The sequence below is a fragment of the Staurois parvus genome, unplaced genomic scaffold (assembly GCF_062004578.1).
Source record: "Staurois parvus isolate SC_StPar_1 unplaced genomic scaffold, SC_StPar_1.0 ptg000543l, whole genome shotgun sequence".
Taxonomy (NCBI): Eukaryota; Metazoa; Chordata; class Amphibia; order Anura; family Ranidae; genus Staurois; species Staurois parvus.
The window spans coordinates 1,811,043-1,836,660 of record NW_028318339.1 but is presented as its reverse complement, the minus strand read 5'-3'; the positions used below and the strand labels follow the sequence as shown (position 1 = coordinate 1,836,660).

At 42.0% G+C, this 25,618-nt stretch overlaps 1 protein-coding gene across 2 annotated transcripts in view; it reads right to left on the bottom strand.

Annotated features, from left to right (window-relative positions):
- The window catches only part of TASP1 (taspase 1), a 663,695-nt gene that overhangs the window by 156,146 nt on the left and 481,931 nt on the right, over window positions 1–25,618 (bottom strand). For both annotated transcript variants that reach the window (XM_089690787.1, XM_089690788.1), the window contains exon 8: window positions 6,636–6,715. In XM_089690787.1, the coding sequence (XP_089546913.1) occupies window positions 6,636–6,715 (80 nt within the window). The remainder of the gene's footprint in view (window positions 1–6,635; window positions 6,716–25,618) is intronic.

Here is a 25,618-nt window from a genome sequence, read left to right as displayed (position 1 = left end):
CACATCAAAACTAAAACCAATTCAGATAGTGTGCACTTCTATTTGTAGTAAGGGTACCCTTACCAACCATCCCAATATAGTATACTTATAATGATCCAGGAACTCCACAGGCTAGACCTCTTAAGGATCTTTCCTCTGCTGTATCCTGTAGCCAGGACACTCTCTGGACTCCTCAGACACTCTGCTCACAGTGTCTCCAAAAAAAATATATAGAACATAGTGTAATACCGCCAATATAATTTACAACATGGACTTTATTTAGAACTGCTCACATTGTAAAAGCCTTCAAAATCGCACATTAAGGGAGTAAAGGAATCTCACGGTCATCCAGGGAAACGTCCAGGTGCACCTGCACGATCTTTCCCTAATCCAAAATGGCCACCAGGCAACTTCCGGTTTCGGGAAAACGAGTGTCTGAGGAGGAGTCCAGAGAGTGGACTTTATATTTGTAGTGGATTTATATATTTTTGTAAAATTTTGGGGATTAAGGTGATTGGAGGGTTGTTTTTTGGAGAATTGTGTAAATACACTGTCACATATATAACCCTGTAGAGTAAAGCTACAATGGGTTGGACTTCAAGTGGTTAAAGCATTGTATGTATATATAAAACCATATGTGATTTTCAGAGAAATACACACTGGTTTTTATTTTTTTCAGAAACAATAAATTTCATTTCCATACGAGAACAAATGTTTCAGGTGTGACTGTTGAACCAAGAATTTGCACAAGTTGTGTTCTTTTAAATCAATAGGCAAATAAGATACCATTAGTATATGTACAGTAAAAAAAATTGCTGTAAAAGTACACATTCTTAATTGTTTGCATTGTTTAGAAGCACTCTTGGTCAAATACTGGCCTCAAGCTTTAAGGCAAAATCACACTGTATAACTGCTCTGCATTGCCAGCTGCCCGAGGGGGCAATGTAGTGCATGATTCAGTGCACTGCACAACTCCATTTTTTTTTCAAGCTTTATTTGAAGTGTACAAAACGTACACCTAATTCACTGCAATGCGATTCAGCAGCGCTAGGATGCGTTGCAGTGTGAATGGGACACAAACAATTGTTTCCTATATGACCCTGTGGTGACAGACGTTTTTCCATTCTCTAAAATGTCTGTCACCACATATAGTGTGAATTGCCCCTTAACCAGAATCAATAGTCTGACCTTTTGACATTAGCTTAGCTACAGCATTTATGATACTGTACTGCTGCTATTTAAAGTTCACAGGTAGAAATGCTTCCCTCATAGAAACTGATAAAGGAAGGAAGTGGGAAGAGCTAACAATTGACAGCTCCTGAATTCTGAGCTTTTACCTTCAAGTGTTACTAAACTCACAACAGTAAAATCAGTCTGTATATGCAGTAGAGCATGCTTGTTATACACACTGTGGAATCGAAGTGATAAATCCTCTGCATTGTGTAAAAAGGATGTTTGATCCTGTGTTCTCTGATCCTCCCCTTCTTCTACTGTCCCTAATCCATCTGCTGATAGAACAGGGGGAAAGCTGCATGCTCAGTTTGGTGTGTATTGCTAGAGTGTTATTTTTTTTTTCTTGGGAGAGTGCATAAGCACAGTGATCAGCACAGGGCCAATCAGCGCTGTACAGACAGAAGGTCAGAAGTCATGCAGCCTCAAAGGACAATCAAGGGAGAATTAAAACTCTACCTACAAAAAACTTTAACCACTGCTCTGCTGGACACTGTTGGAATTCTTAAGACTGCTCTAACTGCTGATGAGAAAAGGTATTTGGCAGTTTATATTTACTAAAATAATTGCATTTCTTCTTCTGTGTACTGTGGGAGAGCAGATATAGTGAATGCAGGGTCATGGGTTTGGTAACACTAAGCTGAAAGAAGGACTTTACCATGGGACACACTACAGGTACACAATGATAGAGAGACTGTCAAAATAATAAAACCATTTTCCTGAGATCTCTTGATGTCCGGGAGTTCTATTCACCAAGGAAATTGTGGACCAGCTATAACTGAGGTTACATAAAAGGAGTTTTGTCAATGTTTATCTGCTAGGAAAGGATAGATAGAGTGCATATCTGTATGTGCACATGTATGTATGCACATTTTTAGCACTCTGTATGCCTTGTATTGTTGTCCTGTATCTGTATGTAATTCTTGTTTGCACATAAATCTTGATTAGTAAAAACACATTACTATACTAATAGGTTAGTTTCTTTGAGTTTACTTCAAGAATTAGACAGTCGAAAAAATAAATTATAGCAAAAAAGGCCAGGATTTGCAACACATTTCAACTAAAACAGACCTGATTTTTGTGGTGTGTTTTTACTGGTTGTGCTAAGAAAGATGCTGCATAATCTGTTTAGCAATTATTGCTCTGATTGGTCGAGGCAGAGAGGTGAGCCTATGACTTCATAATATCCGTCTTAGACAGTCAGAGGAAGCTTTTTATTCATTCAAAGACTACAATGCTGCCCGACTCAGTTTTGTTCTGAGTGTTGAACGGGATGTTCGCATCCCACAGCCAGAACACAAGGCTATCTGTATACTGTATGTAGCGGAGGTTGCATATAGTATATACAATGTGCCCAGCAGGCACACCTGTCAATGTAGGAAATCGCTAAATAACTAAGTGACAGTAAAGCAGTTTGTAAAGCCAGAGTTCACGCCACTGTCACATCTCACAGTTGGGATTGTGAGTGTGTGCTCTCTTTAGGAGACAGTATAGTTAAGGAGATAGAATTTTATATTACTGATGATGATGATGATCACTCAATGTAGGAGAAAAAGTCTGCCGGGCCACTTTTAAAGTACCGTATTTTTCGCTCCATAAGACGCACTTTTTTCCCCCCAAAAAAGGGGGGAAAATGTCAGTGCGTCTTATGGAGCGAATATGGAGCGGCCGGTCCGGTATTTCCACTGCCGCCGTGTCAGAATACCGGGCTGGCCGCTCAGCTCTACAGCGGGACCTTATAGAGATGACTGCTGACCTTTGGGGAGGGAGGGGGAGCGGGTACCTGAATTTGACAGGTACCCGCTCCCACTTCCGTGGAGTTGTTCTTTCATCTTACCCGTTCCTCTATCCAGCGGCGCGGTCTTCCCGGCTTCTGTAGTGTGGGCACTGGGCATGACAGCCGGGTGCCAAGTGCGCATGCGCAAGAAGCGGTGCTTTTTGTGAATGGTAAGGCGGCACATGGGACACATGACAGATCCCAGAAGCCGCCGGACCAATCACAAAGCGCAAGTGCTTCTCGCTCATGCGCACTGGGCACCCGGCTGTCATGCCGAGCGCCATTACAGAAGCCGGGAAGACAGCGCGCGGCTGGATAGAGGAACAGGTAAGATGAAAGAACAACTCCGCGGAAGTGGGAGCGGGTATCTGTCAAATTCAGGTACCCGCTCCCCCCCCTCCCCAAAGGTCAGCAGTCATCCCCTGTACTATCCACAGTCTCTGGTCATCCCTGTGCTGTCCGCAGTCTCTGGTCATCCCTGTACTGTGTCCGCAGTCTCTGGTCATCTCCTGTACTATGTTTGCAGTCTCTGGTCATTTCCTGTACTGTGTCCGCAGTCTCTGGTCATCTCCTGTACTGTGTCCGCAGTCTCTGGTCATCTCCTGTATTATGTCCGCAGTCTCTGGTCATCTCCTGTACTATGTCTGCAGTCTCTGGTCATCCCTGTACTGTGTCCGCAGTCTCTGGTCATCTCCTGTACTATGTTTGCAGTCTCTGGTCATTTCCTCTACTGTGTCCGCAGTCTCTGGTCATCTCCTGTACTGTGTCTGCAGTCTCTGGTCATCTCCTGTATTATGTCCGCAGTCTCTGGTCATCCCCTGTACTGTGTCCGCAGTCTCTGGTCATCTCCTGTACTATGTTTGCAGTCTCTGGCCATCTCCTGTACTGTGTCCGCAGTCTCTGGTCCTCTCCTGTACTGTGTCCGCAGTCTCTGGTCATCTCCTGTACTGTGTCCGCAGTCTCTGGTCATCTCCTGTACTGTGTCCGCAGTCTCTGGTCATCTCCTGTACTGTGTCCGCAGTCTCTGGTCATCTCCTGTACTGTGTCCGCAGTCTCTGGTCATCTCCTGTACTGTGTCCGCAGTCTCTGGTCATCTCCTGTACTATGTCCGCAGTCTCTGGTCATCTCCTGTACTGTGTCCGCAGACTCTGGTCATCCCTGTACTGTGTCCGCAGTCTCTGGTCATCTCCTGTACTGTGTCCACAGTCTCTGGTCATCTCCTGTACTGTGTCCGCAGTCTCTGGTCATCTCCTGTACTGTGTCCGCAGTCTCTGGTCATCTCCTGTACTATGTCCGCAGTCTCTGGTCATCTCCTGTTCTGTGTCCGCAGTCTCTGGTCATCTCCTGTACTATGTCCGCAGTCTCTGGTCATCTCCTGTACTGTGTCCGCAGTCTCTGGTCATCTCCTGTACTATGTCTGCAGTCCATTAGTTCAGAATTTTTTTTTCCTGTTTTCTGCCTCTAAAACCTAGGTGCGTCTTATGGAGCGAAAAATATGGTACATCACAACCCAAGAAACAGAATTTGAGGAACTAAAGCTCAATGCCAGGAGTTCAGTCACTTAGTAAATTTCGCTGGATTACTAAGGGTTAAAGTAGAAATCCAGGCTAAACCTAACTATTCTTAAAGTGCTCCCTCCCCCACCCTTAGAGTTATGCTGGATAACCTGTGTAAGAAAGATGTATATACAGTATCTCACAGAAGTGAGTACACCCCTCACATTTTTGTAAATATTTTATTGTATCTTTTCATGTGACAAAACTGAAGAAATTACAGTTTGCTACAATGTGACGTAATGAGTGTACAGCTTGTATAACAGTGTAAATTTGCTGTCCTCTCAAAATAACTCAATAAACAGCCATTAATGTCTGAACCACTGGCAACAAAAGTGAGTACCCCCCTAAGTGAAAATGTCCAAATTGGGCCCAAACTGTGAATATTTTGTGTGGTCACCATTATTTTCCAACACTGTCTTAAACCTCTTGGGCATGGAGTTCACCAGAGCTTCACAGGTTGCCAGTTGAGTCCTCTTCCATTCCTCCATGACGACATCACGGAGCTGGTGGATGTTAGAAACCTTGCGCTCCTCTACCTTCTGTTTGAGGATGCCCCACAGTTGCTCAATAGGGTTTAGGTCTGGAGACATGCTTGGCCAGTCCATCACCTTTACCCTCAGCTTCTTTAGCAAGGCAGTGGTTGTCTTGGAGGTGTGTTTGGGGTCGTTATCATGTTTGAATACTGTCCTGCAGCCCAGTCTCTGAAGGCAGGGGATCATGCTTTGCTTCAGTATGTCACAGTACATGTTGGCATTCATGGTTCAATCAATTAACTGTATCTCCCCAGTGCCGGCAGCACTCAAGCAATCCCAGACTATGACACCCACCACCATGCTTGACTGTAGGCACACTTGTCTTTGTACTCCTCACCTGGTTACCGCCACACACGCTTGACACCATCTGAAGCAAATTAGTTTATCTTGGTGTCATCAGACCACAGGACATGGTTTCAGTAATCCTTCTGGAACAACAGCCATGCAGACCAATTTGATTAAGTGTGTGGCATATGGTCTGAGCACTGACAGGCTGACCCCTCCACCACTTCAACCTCTACAGCAATGCTGGCAGCACTCATACGTCTACTTCCCAAAGACAACCTCTGGATATGATGCTGAGCACGTGCACTCAACTGCTTTGGTTGACCATGGCAAGGCCTGTTCTGAGTGGAACCTGTCCTGTTAAACCTCTGTATGGTCTTTATGTAGAGCAACAATTCTTTTTTTTTCATATCTTCAGAGAGTTCTTTGCCATGAGGTGCCATGTTGAACTTCCAATGACCAGTATGAGAGCGTGAGAGCAATAACACCAAATTTAACACACCTGCTCCCCATTCACACCTGAGACCTTGTAACACTAACAACTCACATGACACCAGGGTGAGAAAATGGCTAATTGGGCCCAATGTGGACATTTTCACTTAGGGGGGTACTCACTTTTGTTGCCAGCGGTTTAGACATTAATGGCCATGTGTTGAGTTATTTGGGGGGACAGCAAACCTGCACTGTTATATAAGCTGTACACTCACTACTTTACATTGTAGCAAAGTGTCATTTCTTCAGTGTTGTCACATGAAAAGATATAATAAAATATTTACAAAAATGTGAGGGGTGTACTCATTTCTGTGAGATACTGTACTTGCCTATTTTCAGCCTGCTCCAGTCCGGTCATGTGATTCCTTGAGTCAGCCAGTGGCATCTGCAGCAAAGAAGAGAGCGCTCAACAATGGCTGGTATAGCCTGGAGCGGTGACGTCACCTAAATGTTACCATGGCAAATCCGATGTCTGATCATGGGCTGAAAATAGGTAAGTATATAAATCTTTTTTACACAGGGTGGTCAGCAAAGGGTGTTAGGAAGGAGTAAGGAGTATTTTAAAACCTAGCTAGGTTAAGCCTGAAATTCTAGTTTAAGTACAAGGTGCATGCCACCTCGTAGCCTTATCTCTTTCATTTACAGTTTACATTTTTACTATCGCTATACTTCTTAAGCTCAAACATTGTTGAACCATAAAAAAAAATTAGAAGAACAAGGAGAGTGCCTACCTTTTCTACAATTCACGCAATACAATGATCAAATCACAAAAGCTGTACTCACTTGTAGCCATTATGTCTCTAGGGCACGTAGGAATTCCATGATCAACAGCCCACTTGAAAGCGCCATCTCCAACTAAAAAACTAATACAAAAAAAAAAGACATTACTTTATGTTCTCTGTCCATTGTTGGACTGTTAGCCAATCAGTGATCACATGAATCAGGACCTCACACAGAGGTCCCGGACACAGCGGGCACCAGATTGTGGTGCCACGCGCTCCCAGGGAGCGCACACAAGCAGTGAATGCAGAGGTCGTTTATAAACGGCCACCCGCTCCTGCACTGCTCCCATCCGACCGTTTATGTACATGGGCTACACGGGAAGTGGTTAACAAGCATTCTTGATGTTTTTGAAAAGCTTTAAAAACACACCCAAAACACATGGTAAATGCTATATGGTGCATTGAGCATTTCTTAGTTCTTCATAAATCTACACATTTGTGAACAAGCTCTCAGACATCTGCAGAGTAATTTTCTGATTGTGGTTGAGCAAATGGTAAAGCTTTTTTCACTAGCCTACAGTTTTAAGAGCAAAGTTCACCTTTAAAAAATAAAATAAATGTACATAATTTTGTAGGAATTTTTTTTTGTTGCCAGAAGCCTGCAAAGTATCAATCAGTGGATCACGGGTAGAATACCAACCTCCTGGAGACTCTTCCTCCAGCTCTCTGTCCATGCAGAGGTACAGACTTTCATTTGCAGACTACAGTGCAGTAATTACTTCATTTATATACCACTGACAACTGCAAATCTGTCAGCCATGGTGGAAGATGAGACTTTTAGTTAATTCATTCACAGATCTCTGTGAAAGAATGATGCAGCTGTGCGAGCAAAGCCCCACACAGCCGCGCTGATTTCAAAAGTGAGCACAGTTGCGGATGAGAAGACCCTTGCATGCTGTCAAAAGGGGAGTGCAGTTTGCAGATGAAGGGGCCTGTTTGAACTTAAATACTGATGAAACATGGTGCACAAGATGAAGTGAAAGCCTTTCACCCATATTATCTGGGAAAGCCAAACTATAAAACCTCCAAATATAAGTATTTGGAAAAAGGATTATTTAGACTTTTTCAGCTTGTTTATGACAGTGGCAACAGATTTTCTGTTGCAAACATTTTAGGAATAAAAAATGACAAAGAGACCCATGCAGGGGCTAAAAGATCTTGCTAGAGCGAGCAGGAATAGATTTTTAAGCTTTGGAAGCAGTCCGGATGTTGGTGTCCACTATGTCTCATACTGTATTATGACAATGACGTATGACACTAACAGTTGTACAAAGTGAATGCACGCAGTACATATTTTTACTTAATTGTTGATGAAAAGAGCAGTAAAAAGGTCAGAAACACCTTTGCTATAGAAAGCTCTAGGCTGTCTCCTGTGCAAACCACGGACCAAACGTGTAACCCATTAGTTCGTTGAAAACTAAGCTGACCATGCACAAACTGAAATCTGGCTAGTTCAGCAAGGACCAGCCGAATTTCAATCAGTGTTTGGCCGCTGCCCCTTGATACTTTGATAGACTTCCTGATGAAGGGACATACTGGAAAATATTCTTCAATCAGCGGTTGGAACCAACTGGGTGGGGGGATCTTCCATCCATCTTGTGTGTGTGCATGGAGGAAGCATGGACAGCTTTAGATTCCAGACAAACCGATTTTCCTCTTCAGCAGAGATAAAGTAAGCAAATGCCTGGACATTTAGTAACATGCTTAAAGTGACCAACACAGGAAGTATGATAGGCGTTTCAGCTCTTCTACTACTCTTTACTTATATCTACGCTAGCATATCTATCAATATCTTTAAAGTGATATTAAAGAGTTTCTAAAATAACAAACATGTTATACTTACCTGCCTCATGCAGTGGCTTTGCACACAGCAGCCCCGATCCTCTTCTCGGGTTCACGCCAGCGCTCCTGGCCCCTCCCTCCTGCTGAGTGTCCCCAGAGCAAGCAGTTTTCTATGGGGGCACCCAAGCAGGCTTGCTCCCAAGTCACTGCTCTGTGTGTCCATTCACACACACAGCCGCAGCTCGGCTCTGCCCCCCCCTCCTCATAGGGCTCACTGGGTGTGTTTGACACTGGAAGAAGAGTCCCCAGACAAACAAGGCTCTTGTGCACATTGATGGATAAGTATTAGAGGGGGCTGGGGGGACTGCTGCACACAGAAGTTTTTTTACCATGGAAGTTAAATAACTTTGAGCCTTTAAAACCACTTTAACAAGTTGAAATACTACTATGGATTTTTTTTCTTCCTAAAAAAACACCTCTCTATATCTAACAGAAAAGACAAAACACTCATTCAGTTTTAAACATGGAATATTAAGTGTAGGCATTGCTTGGCAATAATTTTCCACGACTGGAAAAGGGTCTTGTGAATGAGGTTCTGTAGAGATCTATTAAAATTTAATTTTGAAATTAGACCCAGTACACAGAAATTCGGCTACGGGCAACTGGCACTCCCACATGATCGTGCAGAAATAGACTATCTCTGTCCAAAACCTCTGCTGCCAGACATGACCTGATGGAGTGTAAAAATAAAACTCAAATCATATTTAGTGATGATTTATTACTACTGGTATTTAACACGGTTTTCCGTAAATTTGCTCAGACAGAATTTCCTAAAGCAAACTAAAGAGGATGCCTAACATCCAACAGCTGTGTTTACTGGCATTCAAAGTCTTGAACATTTATTGCACATACCAAAAAGTCTTCTTAAAAAAAAAAAAAAGATATATTATCTGTAAAACATGAAGAGAACCGGGACATTAGGCCCCATTGATTGCTGACAACAGAGGTCTGTCATGCTGCTGGCACAGTAACCCTGAGCTGGCATCTTATCCTTTTTGGCATATATGGGTAGTGATGAAAAATAAAGCCTGAGGTACTGGAGCTTTTAGGAACGTGCTGCTTTCTTTAAACAAAATGTGCTGACACACATTTTTTTCTGCTTTACTTACTAAAGGGATACATAGGTAAGTCTCTCAGCAACTGCAAGAAACAACTAAAATCAACCAGTGAATGGACATTGCAATTATAAAGTATTGGATAGCTGCACCGTGTATGACTGTGCAGGGAGTGTATAAGTACTGTACATGGGGTATATATGGCTCCCTGTGAATGCAGCTCAGGTCAGTGAATGGATGTGCAGGGTCATCAGTAGAATTACAGGGTATTATTGGATGTACGAGGGGTGTCAGTAGATATATGAGGGGTATCAGTGAATGTACATCAGATATCACTGTATGTACAAGGGGTATCAGTGGCTGGTATCAATGAATGCACAGGGGTATCAGTGGATGTACATAGGGATGGGGTATCAGTAGTCATATAGGGGTATCAATGATTTCAGTATTTGTACAGGTGGTTTCAGTGGATGTAAAGGGGGTATGAATGACTGACAGAGCTCAGAGGTCTACAGCAAGTGGTGCGGAGTTCAGAGATTAGTAGTCGGAGAGGCAGAGTTCAGAGATTAGTAGTAGAAGAGGCAGAGATCAGCAGTAAGTGAGGCTGAGTTTAGAGATCAATAGTAGGAGAGGCGGAGTTCAGAGATCAGCAGTAAGTGAGGCGGAGTTCAGAGATCAGTAGTAAGTGAGGCTGAGTTTAGAGATCAATAGTAGGAGAGGCGGAGTTCAGAGATCAGAAGTGAGGCGGAGTTCAGAGATCAGCAGTAAGTGAGGCGGAGTTCAGAGATCAGCAGTAAGTGAGGCGGAGTTCATAGATCAGTAGTAAGAAAAGCAGAGTTCAGAGATCAGTAGTAAGAAAAGCAGAGTTCAGAGATCAGTAGTAAGAAAAGCAGAGTTCAGAGATCAGTAGTAAGAAAAGCAGAGTTCAGAGGTTAGTATTGAGAGGTGGAGTTCAGAGGTTAGTATTGAGAGGTGGAGTTCAGAGGTTAGTATTGAGAGGTGGAGTTCAGGGGTCAGTAGTAAGAGAGGCAGGGGAAAGGGGAAGGGCTTCCCGGGATAAACTCTTCTACCCCCAACCCCTCTTTATATCAAAAATCCACTTAAACCCTCCTTTCCAAACTCACTTTCAATCACCGATCTTTTCTACCCCTTCCCAAATCCCCCTCCCTCCCTAGTGCAAATGCCAGCATAAATACTCCACCACCCCAACCCCTCCTTCTAGAAATCCTCTAACACCTCCCCCCCCCCAGCGCTAGCGATGCTACTGGTGCCCCTCCCCCCCCTCACATCACTCCGTCTCCTGCCCCTGAAAGGAGGAGTCCAGTGGACCGGGCCAGAGTGGAGGCAGGAAGAGAAGCGTTTGGCATTTGGGGAGGGCACAACAGATATAGAGATCCGGTCATGATCCCAGCTCCCCTGCAATCAGCGGCACAGCAGTGCGGACTCACACCAAGCAGCCAGTAGTGTCTGGGTTTGGGTGGCCCCCGGCGAATGCAGCTCAGGTCAGTCTGTGTGCAGACAGGCATCTGGCTATCTCAATTTAGCTCCAGGGTTGACGATTCCCCTCTCGAGCTGGTGCCCGCAGCACATGTCCCCCCCCCCCCCCAATTTCAACTCTGGCTACTACAATGCTAAAGTAGAAAGCCTAATGGATTCACCTTAATCTGATATGTATAAATATACATTTTAAGTAGATTCTTCAAGCTTTTCATAGGGCTTCAGGGATAAATCGTGGAACAAGCTCCGACTGTGTTACTTTTCCCTCTGAGAGCAACAGGAGGAATGTGCAATATTCAAGTGGCTGCCAGGAGAAAACAGAGATGGTGTTTCTAGAAACGTTTCATGGACAATTTTGAGGGTCACAAGTTTTGCTTTAAAATAACTAGCATTGCAAGCGTCTATGTGGAAGTTATAAATTTTGGGTTATTGTAGAATTCCTGCTGTTTGATTTGAGAAAAAATGGGAATTTTGAAGTACCTGTAAACTCCATATCTTGGAATGAACTACAGGACACGAGAGTTGATAGAGCATGGGTTATATGGCACTTCCTTTAAGGTAAATGGATATTGGTAAAAGCTTTGTTGGAATTCCCTTCTTGGGCCCAGGAAGGAAAGAATGGACTTGTTCCCAGAGGGCAGAAGCCTTAGGAAAAAAAAGGCAAAATAACCATTCAGCCAGGTGGAAGATGAGGGAGAAGCCTCATAAATGGACTGCCCTGTGAGGAAACAGAAGATGGGTCAGTTACCAAAGGAAGAAGTGTAAGGTAGCAGCAGAGGACAGTCCTGACACTACCACCCATAAGGCAAATCCTATATTGTTCGACATACCTTCAAGGCAAGATGTGGGAAAGGAGAGTGACATTCCCAAAGAAGGAGATAAGAGCAGAAAGAACTGGCTTCCAGGATGAAAAAAAAAAAGAAAAAGAGAAAAAAATAGGAGGAGCCAAGGCAGAACTACAGCTGCCAAGGGTAATGGAGATATGACTTCATTCTTACAAATAGACCTTTAAGAGTGAGTAGCCCCCTTAAACACAAGAGGAGGGTTCTGCATGGGCAAGAGCACCTAAAGAGGGCCCCAGAGAAACACAGATGGTGAACAGGCAACAAAAAGTAGCAACATTTTGAAAACAGTGCAAAGAGAGTGCAAAAGTCAAGACGTTAGGAAGAGAATGTACAAGGCTGAACCAAGACCTGCAGGGTACCATAGGCTAGGTGTCTGGCAATTCCAAACAGAAGAAGCTGCAGGGTGAGGAATGGGAACCAGTTCAGGGTTGGAGTGCGCCCTCATCACACTAGGTGAGATCTATCACTCATGGTAGACTGCAATAATGGAGGAGAATGGAGGATAATGGAGGAGAAATCTGCATGCCCAAAAAAATAAGGCCACCCAACTTTGTGTTTGTTTTGTGCCTAACTGGTTGATATCAGTGAAGTAGAGATGCTGGCTGATCTCTGGACAAAGGTATGTAGAGTAGCCATATACCTGGAGATGTTTGGTGAGAAAGGCAGGCAAGTGCCAAGCTACCTACAGACCAAGTGTAGAGAGTGCAACAAAAGCATAACTAACATACTGAGAACAGGGGCAATGCAACCTTTCCAGTAATAAACCGCCAAAAGAAGTCAACAAGTTGAAATGGCCAGAATTTTTAAAATGCAAGAGCAGAATGGTTTCTCGGTAGTAAAACTGGCAATTTGGTAATCCAAAAATCTGATACAGAATAGAAAGGATATAAAGTATCAGAGCTTTGAGCAGAGGGCTGTAAGACATCAAGATATGTTATGGTAATAAGGAGTAAAAGTAGTAAAATAGGCTCTAGGTCAGTGGTTCTTAACCTTTTTGGAGGTACTGAACCCCACCAGTTTCATATGCGCATTCACCGAACCCTTCTTAATTGGAAAAATAAAATATGATTTTTAAAATTCAAAACATAGGTATATATTTATACATAGGTGCACAAAATGAACAAAACCATCAAGAACAAAGAACAAAACCATTAAAACATGATTTTCACACAAAAACAAAATAATGAATATTTACCGCAAATCAGTGTGACTTCTGCTGTTGTCTTTCAGAGGCCAGTTCAGAAATGCGCGGCATTACCTTGGCAAGTGCCACTCTCATGTCATTTTCGCAACAAAGTCTGTTCCTTTTCTTCGTCTTTATGTCCAGCATCCTCGAAAAGGATTGCTCGCAAAGATATGTTGTAACAAACGGTATGAAAATTCATCCCCCATAGTAATTCATCCCCCATATAGTAATTCATCCCCCATATAGTAATTCATCCCCCATATAGTAATTCATCCCCCATATAGTAATTCATCCCCCCATATAGTAATTCATCCCCCCTATAGTAATTCATCCCCCCTATAGTAATTCCTTCCCCATATAGTAATTCATCCCCCATATAGTAATTCATCCCCCATATAGTAATTCATCCCCCATAGTAATACATCCCCCATATAGTAATTCATCCCCCATATAGTAATTCATCCCCCATATAGTAATTCATCCCCCATAGTAATACATCCCCCATATAGTAATTCATCCCCCATATAGTAATTCATCCCCCATAGTAATTCATCCCCCCATATAGTAATTCATCCCCCCTATAGTAATTCATCCCCCCTATAGTAATTCCTTCCCCATATAGTAATTCATCCCCCATATAGTAATTCATCCCCCATATAGTAATACATCCCCCATATAGTAATACATCCCCCATATAGTAATTCATCCCCCATATAATAATTCATCCCCCATATAGTAATTCATCCCCCATAGTAATACATCCCCCATATAGTAATTCATCCCCCATATAGTAATTCATCCCCCATAATACATCCCCCACATAGTAATTCATCCCCCATATAATAATTCATCCCCCATATAGTAATTCAACCCCCATATAGTAATTCATCCCCCCTATAGTAATTCATTCCCCATATTAATTCATCCCCCATATTAAGTCCCCAAGTCCCCCCTGTGTCAATTCACTTACCTTTGCTCCGCGCGTTCCTCTCGCTGTATTCCCGCGCCGTTCCGGTCTTCAGGGCGGACTGTGAGAGGAGCCTAGCTCCTCTCACGTTCGTCACGCTGCCCCGCCTACACACATCCTGACAGCCAATCGCTGGCTATCAGGATGTGAGTGGCAGCGAGACTGGCCAATCATTGCATTTGAGTCCCTGCCGCCCGAGAGGAGGGAGGGGAGCGGGCGCCCGGCACACAAGAGCCGCGGCTTGCCGACCACTGGGCTAAGCGATGTTTCGTGACCACCTGCAGCCAATGATGGACAAGCGGGGCATGTCATCACAAATCATATGAGTCGGGTGTGGGTCACCTCCGCCGAACCCCCGAGACTGACTCACCGAACCCCTGGGGTTCGATCGAACCCAGGTTAAGAACCACTGCTCTAGGTAGTGGAGATAACCTCACCATGTAGTGAGGAAAGTCCTAGTGAGGAGAAGAAAAAAAAAAAGTTTCCACCAGCATAATCTGAGAGAAATTCTCATGGAGGGGCAACCGAGAGGTGCTAATGAGAATATGTTCTAGACATGGAAATGTTGTGCTGAAGGAGAATGTTAATGATAATGTCAGGATTAGACCCAAATAATCAGGACAGTATGAGGTCAATGGAGGAGCCCGAGAAGGAAGAAGGAGCATCAGCATTTGAGCATGAGCATATGCTTCAAAGAGACTGTATATGCTTGGGAACTTTGTAGAAATAGCCTTCATGCGCGCTGTCGGCGGGCTGCTTCGGCTGTGATTATTCAAAGCAGAAACCTAGTGGATGTCCACCTGCACCCACAGATCATCAGGCAGACACACAGAACAGAGCTCTGCCTATGTAAAAAAGGCAGAGCTCCATTCTGACAGATTTTGTGTCCCTGCAAAGCAGGTAATAAGATCCATCACTTCCCTTAGTAAAAGTAGCATGCAGTGTACACAAAACACATAGCTAGGCACACAGTTAAGCCTTTAATTGCCCTAGATTTTTAACCCCTTCCCAGCCAGTATCACTAGTACAGTGTCAGTGCATAGTTTTAGCACTGATCACTGCATTAGTGTCACTGGTTCCCACAAAGTGTCAGTGTAAAAATGTCCGCCGCAATATCGCAGTCCCACTTTAAGTCGCTGATAGCCGCCATTACTAGTATGAAAAAAAAAAAAAAAAGGAGTATATATCCCATAGTTTGTAGACACTATAACTTTTGCTCAAACCAATCAATATACTTTTTTTTTTTTTTTAACAAAAATATGTAGCAGAATATATATTGGCCTAAATTTATGAAGAAATTTGATTTTGTTAAAGTTTTTTATTGGATATGTTTTAAAGCAGAAAACAAAAACATTTTTTTTTTTTCAAAAATTGTCAGTCTTTTTTTGTTTATAGCACACAAAATATAACACAGTGGTGATAAAAAAAAAAACACGAAAAGTAAGCTCTATTTGTGGGTAAAAAAAATGACTAAAATGTCATTTATGCACGGCACTGCATGACTGCACATTTGTCAGTTAATAAAACACAGTGCCGTATAGCAAAAAAATGGCCTGGTCAGGAAGGGGGGGGTTAGTTAGGTAGGCTTTTGCACTGCACAGTTGCTGGAGAATCTAAAGGATATTGATCAGAAGTATTAAAATCTGATTACAATATGCGCATCCAGTTTATACAAAATGATTTAAAATCCACAAGCAATGGTATTTTTCTTTGCACTTTTTAAAAATACACTTTGGTAAAATAAGCCAATTTTGTATTCAGACACAGGGAACACTTCTTACCCCTATTAGCAAACAATTTACAGTTGCCACTATCATTTTCCTCTGAAAGGACCTTTCAGAGCCCAGTATGTAATTACTGGTTTAAGGACCGCCCTCTCTCTAAGCACACTGCAGCTTTGATAGATATCACAGCATGGATTTATAACAGAATTACATTTTGTACAATAAGAAGCATGTTGAACATACTAGTGTATATTTCACAAAGCCTAGATTAAACTAAAGTTCTTAAATGAAAGCAACACAAGAACTGAACTAAGAGCAGAAATTGACATACTTCCAGCTAGTAGGCCCGGTAATATTGTGCAGTGTTATAGAAATGCTGAAAGATATATGAAAATGTAGAAAATATTTATTGCGAATAGTCATATTTCAACTGTAACAAGATAATCCATTATTCATAAAGCTGAAATTCAAGAATGCTGGGAATATGAGCATGTGTAGATGTAGATTTTGTTTGTTTTGTTTTGGAATCTACACACTCTTGGTTCCATTGTGCCAATATTAAATATCAGTTTTTTCTTAAAAACCAAATGAGTTTTCACTGGCCAGAGTGTAACTCTGAATCACAAAAGTCTACAAAGATGGTTTTATTTGTACAAAAGGTTAATAAAATTCTCCTTACTAAGCAACACACCACTTTTTCAGGACATTCTCCTGATTGCGAATACATTATCTGCTTATGTGTTTTTTAGCAGTTCTTAGAAACTGGGCAACAGATCAGAGGCAATGAAATGATAGCATATACCTTCCAATACTTTGTCTTTTGATTGCACTGTTGATCAAAGTTATAGGTACTGTAACATTATATTACCCGTCAAGTGCTGTCAGTACCAGGAAAAGAATAAAAAACCTGACAAAACAATTTAAGACCAAACTTACATTTCCAGAAAGAAATGTCAGTTCACTAGAGGATTAATAGCCTAATATCTTCAATGTCAGTGCATGCTATCCCTAAACACTAAAGTCATCTGTTTGAAGAAATCCCTGTTCACCACTACAAAAAGGAAAAACGCAAGTAAATGCCAAATATTGCTAAACAACACACAGAGGAGGTTGCCTAAAACAGCATCATTTGTTTTCAAGTTGGACCACCAGTCTCTTGTTGCCTAAAGCTGAACAGACAAATGAAATTAAGTAATGTCAGAAACATCCACGTAAACAGCAAGAGAATAGTCAATTAGCAATTCTCACATCAACCACTGGATAAGATGTTCCCAGGCTAGAGAAAGTAGCATAAACATCTGCACTACAAAAACAAACTGCAGGTTTACAGAATAATACAGAAAGGTAATCCTCCTTTTATCCAGACTGGAAACAACACTGATCTAAAAGACATTTCCTATGTACCGCATACAGTTCAGTTCTTGTGTTGCTCTAGTACTTGAGTAAAGAATATTATAGAAGCAATAAAGTAAATCTGTATGATATATATATATATATATACACACACACATACATACACATACATATATACACACACACAGTTGTGTTCAAAATATTAGCAGTGTGTTGAAAAAAGTGAATAAAGCTCAAAATCCTTCTAATAGCTTTTATTTCCATACACACAAATGCATTGGGAACACTACACATTCTATTAAAAATAAAAACATGAAGAAAAATATATCAAATTTGTGTTGTTCTTCTAAAAAAAGTGAAGAAAAGTGAATATTAGACTGTTCAAAAAAATAGCATTGTTTGTATTCTTCTTTACAAACTCAAACATTCACTATATAAACTGAAAAATGTTTGAAGATTTTGCTTTCCTTTGAATCACTTAATTAATATTTAGTTGTATAAGCACTGTTTCTGAGAACTGCTGTACATCTGTGTTGCATGGAGTCACCCAACTTCTGGCACCTGTGAACAGGTATTCCAGCCCAGGATGATTGGACTACATTCCACAGTTCTTCTTTATTTCTTGGTTTTGCCTCAGAAACTGCATTTTTGATGTCACCCCACAAGCTTTCTATAGGATTAAGATCCGGGGATTGGGCTGGCCACTCCATAACGTCAATCTTGTTAGTCTGGAACCAAGATGTTGCACGTTTACTGTTGTGGTTGGGGTCGTTGTCTTTTTGGAACACCCATTTCAAGGGCATTTCCTTTTCCTCTTCAGCATAAAGCAGCATGACCTCTTCGAGTATTTTGATGTATTCAAACTGATCCATGATCCCTGGTATGCGATAAATAGGCCCAACACCGTAGTATGAGAAACATCCCCATATCATGATGCTTGCGCAACCATGCTTCACTGTCTTCACAGTGTACTGTGGCTTGAATTCAGTGTTTGGGGGTCGCCTGACAAACTGTCTCCGGCCACTAGACCCAAAAAGAACAATCTTACTTTCATCAGTCCACAAAATGTTGCGCCATTTCTCTTTAGGCCAGTCAATGTGCTCTTTGGAAAATTGTAACCTCTTCAGCACGTCTTCTTTTCAACAGTGGGACTTTGTGAGGGCTTCTTGCAGATAGCTTGGCTTCACATAGGCGTCTTCTAATTGTAACAGTACTCACAGGGAACTTTACACCTTCTTTGATCTTCCTGGAGCTGATTGGTGGCTGAATCTTTGCCATTTTGGCTATTCTTCTATCCATTCCACGTCTTTCAGGTTTTGGTTGCCATTTTAAAGCATTTGCGATCATTTTAGCTGAGCAGCCTATCATTTTCTGCACTTCTTTATATGTTTTCCCCCTCCAATCAACTTTTTAATCAAGGTACGCTGTTCTTCTGAACAATGTCTGGAACGACCCATTTTCCTCAGAATTTCAGAGAGAAATGCACTGTAACCAGCATGTACAACATTTGCTGCCTTCCTTCCTTAAATAAGGGCAATAATTGTCACCTGTTTTTCAAGGAATGAATGACCTCACTAATAGAACTCCACACTGCTATTATTTTGAACATGCCCCTTTCAATTAGTGATTCAATTACACAGAATCAGCAGCATGCATGTCATGACTGTTGGGTCTGTTGTATTTCTATTACTCTACTACACCTGCTAGTAAATTATTTGCCATGTAGAAATATAATTTCTACCAATTTCTACCAAAAACAGTGATTGATCAGGTTAGTGATGTCTGGCTGCTATTATTTTGAACACAACTGTGTATGTATATATATATAAATAAAAGACACACATACACGCACAAAACTATATTACTAAAAGTATACGGATGCCTGCCTTTACACGCACATGAACTTTAATGGCATCCCGGTCTTAGTCCGTAGGATTTAATATTGAGTTAGACCACCCTTAGCAGCTATAGCAGCTTCAATTCTTCTGGGAAGGCTGTCCACAAGGTTTAGGAGTGTGTCTATGGGAATGTTTGACCATTCTTCCAGAAGCGCATTTGTAAGGTCAGGCAATGATGTCGGACGAGAAGGCCTGGCTCGCAGTCTCCACTCAAATTCATCCCAAAGGTGTTCTATCGGGTTGAGGTCAGTACTCTGTGCAGGCCAGTCAAGTTCCTCCACTCCAAATTCGCTCATTCATGTCTTTATGGACCTTGCTTTGTGCATTGGTGCGCAGTCATGTTGGAACAAGAACGGGCCATCCCCAAACTGTTCCCACAAAGTTGGGAGCATAAAATTGTCCAAAATGTCTTAGTATGCTGACGCCTCAAGAGTTCCCTTCACTAGAACAAAGGGGCCAAGCCCACCCCTGAAAAAAAACTCCACACCATAATCCCCCTCCACCAAACTTTACACTTGGCACCATGCAGTCAGGCAAGTACCGTTCTCCTAGCAAAAGCCAAACCGAGACACGTCCATCGGATTGCCAGACAGAGAAGCCTGATTCGTCACTCCAGAGAACACTTCTTCACTGCTCTAGAGTCCAGTGGTGGCATGCTTTACACCACTGTATTCAACATTTTGCATTGCACTTGGTGATGTAAGGCTTCAATGTAGTTGTTCGGCCATGGAAACCCATTCCATGAAGCTCTCTATGCACTGGTGTTGTGCTAATCTGAAGGCCACATGAAGCTTGTAGGTCTTTAGCTACTGACTCTGCAGACAACTGGCGACTTCTGCACCCTGTGCGCTTCTTCAGCATGCGCTGACCCCACTCTGTCATTTTTACGTGGCCTACCACTTTGTTGTTGAGCTGCTGTTGTTCCCATTTTGTTATAATGCTACTAACAGTTAACCATAAAATATTTAGCAGCAAGGATATTTCACAGATGGACTTATTGCACAGGTGACAAGCTATCACGGTACCATGCTTGAATTCATTGAGATCCTGAGAGCAACCCATTCTTTCACAAATGTTTGTAGAAGCAGCCTGCATGCCTAGGTGCTTGATTTTATACACCTGTGGCCACTGGAATCCAAAATTACCACATTTTTTCATGTTACAACCGAAAACATAAATGTATTTTATTGGTATTTTATGTAACAGACCAAAACAAAGTGGCACATAATTGTGAAATGGAAGGAAAATAATAAACGCTTTTCAAAATGTTATACAAATGAATATCTGAAAAGTTTGGTGTGCATTTGTATGCAGCCACCTTTACTCTAACGAAAATCTAATGGAACCAGTTGCCTTTTCTTTTTAGCATGAGCCATGGCAAATTCAAGGCGGGCTTTTTTGGCATGGGCTTTAGGAGAGGCTTCCTTCGTGAATGACACCCATGCATGCCATTCCTCTGCAGTGTACGCCGTATTGTGTCATGGGAAACAAACAATCACCCCAGTTTGGCTTTCTACTTCTTTAGCCAACTGCAGTGAGTTTGCATAGGCGATTTTCTTCAACCCTTCTCATCAGAAGACGCTCCTGTTGAGGTGTTAACTTCCGTGGACGTCTTGGATGTCTCTGTGAGATGGTTGAAGTTCCATCTTTGTTAAATTTTTGTATCACTAGTGCTACAGTATTCTGACTGATAAGTAAAACTTTGCTGATCTTCTTGTAGCCCTCACCTTTCTTGTATAAAGAAATCATTTTCTTTCTCAGGCCATGTGACATTTTTCTTCCATGTGGTGCCATTGCTGACAGCATGAAATAGGAAGGGGGTTTCTTTGTTAAAGTGTTACTAAACACAGGACACTGCATTCACTATTTCTGGTCTCCCACAGTATACAGAACATGGAAATGCAATTATTTTAGTAAATATAAACTGCTAAATACCTTTTCTCATCAGCAGTAAGAGCAGTCTTATGCCTTCTATCAGTGTTCAGCAAAGCACATGTTAAAGCTTGTAGAAGGAGTTTTCATCCTGCTCTAGGAGGATGCAGAACCCCTGAACTCTGTCTGAACAGTGCTGATTGGCCCTGTGCTGATCACATGCACTCTCCCAAGAAAAGAAAAAAAAACCTAAATAGCAATACTCAAACTGAGCATGTGCAGAGTGACTTCATACCATATGTCTTATCAGGTGATATGAGGGGGACACTGGAAGAAGGGGAGGTTTAGAGAAGTCGGGATCAAACAGCATTTTTACACAATGCAGAGGATTAACCCTTTAGGTTCCACAGTGAGTATAACAAGCATGCTTTACTGCATCTACAGACTCATTTGTACTGATGAGGGTTTAGTAACACTTTAACACCCTTTTATAATCAACTGTCTGCTGGACAACTGTTTAACAAATAATTTGACTCTCCTGTAGTTGAATTTGCTAATTAGGATTTTGTCTAAAATTTAGCTTGGCTCCTAAGGCTTTCTTTGGGATGTATTCATTTTTGAAACGTGGACTTAAATGAATTTGTTAGGAAAAATACTTTGTGTGTGCAAATTAACAAATCTTGTTCGCAATCAATGACCCACATTTGTGGGAGTATTTTGTAGTATAGTGTCCCATAGAAAATGTTGATTCTGAAAAGAAAGTAAAGGTTTTCTGACAAATCTGTTGGAGTGTACTCATTTATGCTGAGCACTGTATTTGTAAAACATTGTAAAACCATTTATCATTTTCCTACCACTTCACAATTATGTGCCACTTTCTGTTGGTCTATCAGATAAAATCCCAATATAATACATTTACGTTTGTGGTTGTAACATGGCAAAATATGGAAAATTTCAAGGGGTATGAATACTTGAAATTAACAACATGTGCACTAGATGGGCAACAATGAGACGACCCCCAAAACAGGAATGGTTTTAAAGGTGGAGGCCAATTACATTTATTTCCCTACTCATCTTTTCTGTTTTTCACTAGTTTTGCATGTGGATAGGGTCAGTGTCACTACTGGTAGCATGAGGCGATATCTAGACCCTACAGAGGTTGAACAGGCAGTCCAACTCCTCCAGGATGGCACATCAATACGTGCCAAAACGGTTTGCTGTGTCTCCCAGCACAGTCTCAAGAGCATGGAGGAGATTCCAGGAGACAGGCAGTTACTCTAGGAGAGCTGGACAGGGCCATAGAAGGTCCTTAAGCCATCATCGGGAATGGTATCTGCTCCTTTGTGCAAGGAGGAACAGGATGAGAACTGCCATAGCCCTACAAAATGACCTCCAGCAGGCCATTAGTGTGAATGTCTCTGACCAAACAATCAGAAACAGACTTCATGAGGATGGCCTGAGGGCCCGATGTCCTCTAGTGGGCCCTGTGTTCACTGCCCGACATCAGGTCTTGGGAGGCATATCCATGGAGGGATGCACAGACCTCTACAGGCTAGACAATCACACCCTGACTGCCATTGGGTATCGGGACAAAATCCTTGGCCCCAATGTCAGAACCTAAGCTGGTGCAGTGGGTCCTGGGTTCTTCCTGATGCACGACAATGCCTGGCCTCATGTGGCCAGAGTATGCAGGCAGTTCCTGGAGGATGAAGAAACGGATACCACTGAATGGCCCCCATGCTCGCCTGACCTAAATCCAATAGAACACCTCTGGGATATCATGTTTCGCTGCCAGATTGCACCTCAGACTGTCCATGAGCTCAGTGATGCCCTGGTCCAGAACTGGGAGGAAATACCCCAGGACACCATCTGTAGTTTCATTAGGACCATGCCCCGATGTTATCAGGCACAAATACAAGCACGTGGGGGCCTTACAAACTACTGAGTACCATTTTGAGTTGCTGCAATGAAATTTCAGCAAAATGGACTAGCTTGCTGCATAATTTTTTCAGTTTGATTTTTGGGGGGGGGGGTCTTTGAATTCAGTCCTCTGATAGGTTGATCATTTTCACTTCCATCAAACGATGGGGCATCCTTATGTTCCGAACACATTACCCAGTCCATATGAGTATAGATATCCAGCATGATGTTCTTCCCCATTGAGATCTGATGTGTTTTCAAAGTGTTCCTTTAATTTTTTTGAGCAGTATGTGTATACACACACACTACATAACCATATGCAGCTGGTAGAATAAGTATTGAACACATTACCATTTTTCTAGGTAAATATATTTCTAAAGGTGCTATTGATATGAAATTTTCACCACAAAAGTAACAACCCATGCAACCCATACATACAAAGAAACCAAAACAAATAAGTTCAGAAATTAAGTTATGTGAAATATAATGGAAGGACACAGGGGAAAAGTATTGGACACGCTATCTGAAATGTATTTAATACTTTGTACAAAATCCTTTGTTGGTAATGACAGCTTTAAGACGCCTTCTGTGTGGAGAAACTAGTCACATGTATCCGCCTCCAGTATGGAGAAACTAGTCGCATGTATCGCTCAGGTGTGATTTTGGCCCATTCTTCCACACAGTCATCAAATCTTGACGGTTCCATGGGCCTCTTCTATGAACTCCGATCTTTAGTACTTTCCATAGATTCTCTATTGGATTTAAGTCAGGTGACCGGCTGGGCCATTCTAGCAGCTTTATTTTACTTTATTTCTCTGAAACAAATTAAGGAGTTTCCTTGACTTTTTGTTTGGGATCATTGTCTTGCTGAAATGTCCACCCTCCTTTCATCTTCATCATCCTGGTATATGGGAGAAGATTTTTATCAAGAATGTCTTGGTACATTTTTCCATTAACCCTTCCTTCAATGACATGTTCGCCAGGACTGTATGCTGAAAAACATCCCCACACCATGATGTTCCCACCTCCAAATTTCACTGTTGGTATGGTGTTTTGGGGGTGATATGCAGTGCCATTTAACCTCCAAATATGGTGTGCATTCAATGAGTTACATTTTGGTCTCATCTGACCAGACTATATTCTCCCAGTATTTCATAGGCTTGTCTAAACGTTGTGCAGCAAACTTTAAATGAGCTTCAATATGCTTTTTTTTTCAGCAATGGAGTCTTCTGTAGTGAGTGTGCATATAGGCCATGGCGGCTTAGTGCATTACTTACGGCTTTCTTTGAAACAAATGTACCTGTTAATTCTAGGTCTTTCTGAAGCTCTCCACAAGTGGTCCTTGGCTCTTGGACAACTCTCCTGATAATTCACCTGGTTGTGATTGGTTTATGGTGAAATTATGTTCTCTCCACTTCCGGATTATGGCCCCAACAGTGCTCACTGGAACATTCAGAAGTTTAGAAATCCTTCTATAATCAATGCCATCAATATGTTTTGCAACAATAAGGCTGCAAAGGTCTTGAGAGCCCTTTGCTTTTACCCATTTTCTTGTGTGACACCTTGGTAATGAGACACCTTTTTATAGGTCATCAGTTGATACCAAACCAGCTGATATTGCTTTACACTGACAAGGGGCTTTCTAATTACCGATAGATTTCAGCTGGTCTGTGGTGATGTGTTCAATACTTATTTTACCCACTGTAAACATCCACCTATATACATACACTCATACAGTGCATTCAGAAAGTATTCAGACCCCTTCACTTTTTTCAGTTTTGTTATGTTGCAGCCTGATACTACAGTTGTTTAATTTTATTTTTTTTTCATTAATCTACGCTCAGTACCCCAAAGTGAAAAACATAATTTTAGAAGTGTTTGCAAATGTATGAAAAAGGAAAAAACTGAAATATCACAGTGGCATAAGTATTCAGACACTTCACAACAACACTCAGCACTTAGCTCAGGTGCCTCCCATTTCTCTCGAAAGTTGCTGAGATGTTTCTACACCTTAATTGCAGTCCACCTGTGGTAAATTAAATTGATTGGACATGATTTGGAAAGACACACCCTGAGGGCATTGTTTGACGGGGAGGAGAAAGAGAGCTGGCGAGGGACCAAAAAGAAGGGGATCGGGGCAGCTGTGTGCAATGCAAAACTACTGCACAGAGCAGGTATGACATATTTGGTATTATATTTTTTTTATATCATATTATATTTATTATATATACACACGCACAGTATATATTTAAACAACTGGAGTATCAGGCTGAAACTTGACAAAATTGAAAAAAAAAAAAAAAGTGAAGGGGGTCTGAATACTTTATGAATGCACTGTATACCTTCATCTATACATACACACATACAGTATATGCAGAGAGATACAAAGCAGTACGTCCATGCTGACAGGAGAGACCTGTGTTGTTTACACACAGGTTTCTCCCCTGTCAGCTTTGCAGGCGATCACAGAGTCCGGGACCCAGTGATTGAAATCCCCAGCAGCCAATAGCAGCACGAGTAGCGCACACGCTCCCTACCCGGAAATGCAAATCATGTATATATATACACATGTAATTTTGTGCAGCCATGCCGCCCTGTAGCAGTACAACTGTGATAGGGCGGCGGGCAAGCGATTAAATAAAATTGTGCAAAAACATTCTCACAAACAATGTATAAAAAAACTGCACATCAGGCTGCAGATTCTCTGCAAGCCACTCTACCTGCAGTGTTTCTCTATTTTAAACTGATTTAATACCAGTTACCACTGGGCATAATATACAACAGCAAGTCTTGCAGGGGAGGTTTAGGGACACATCCATCTGTGA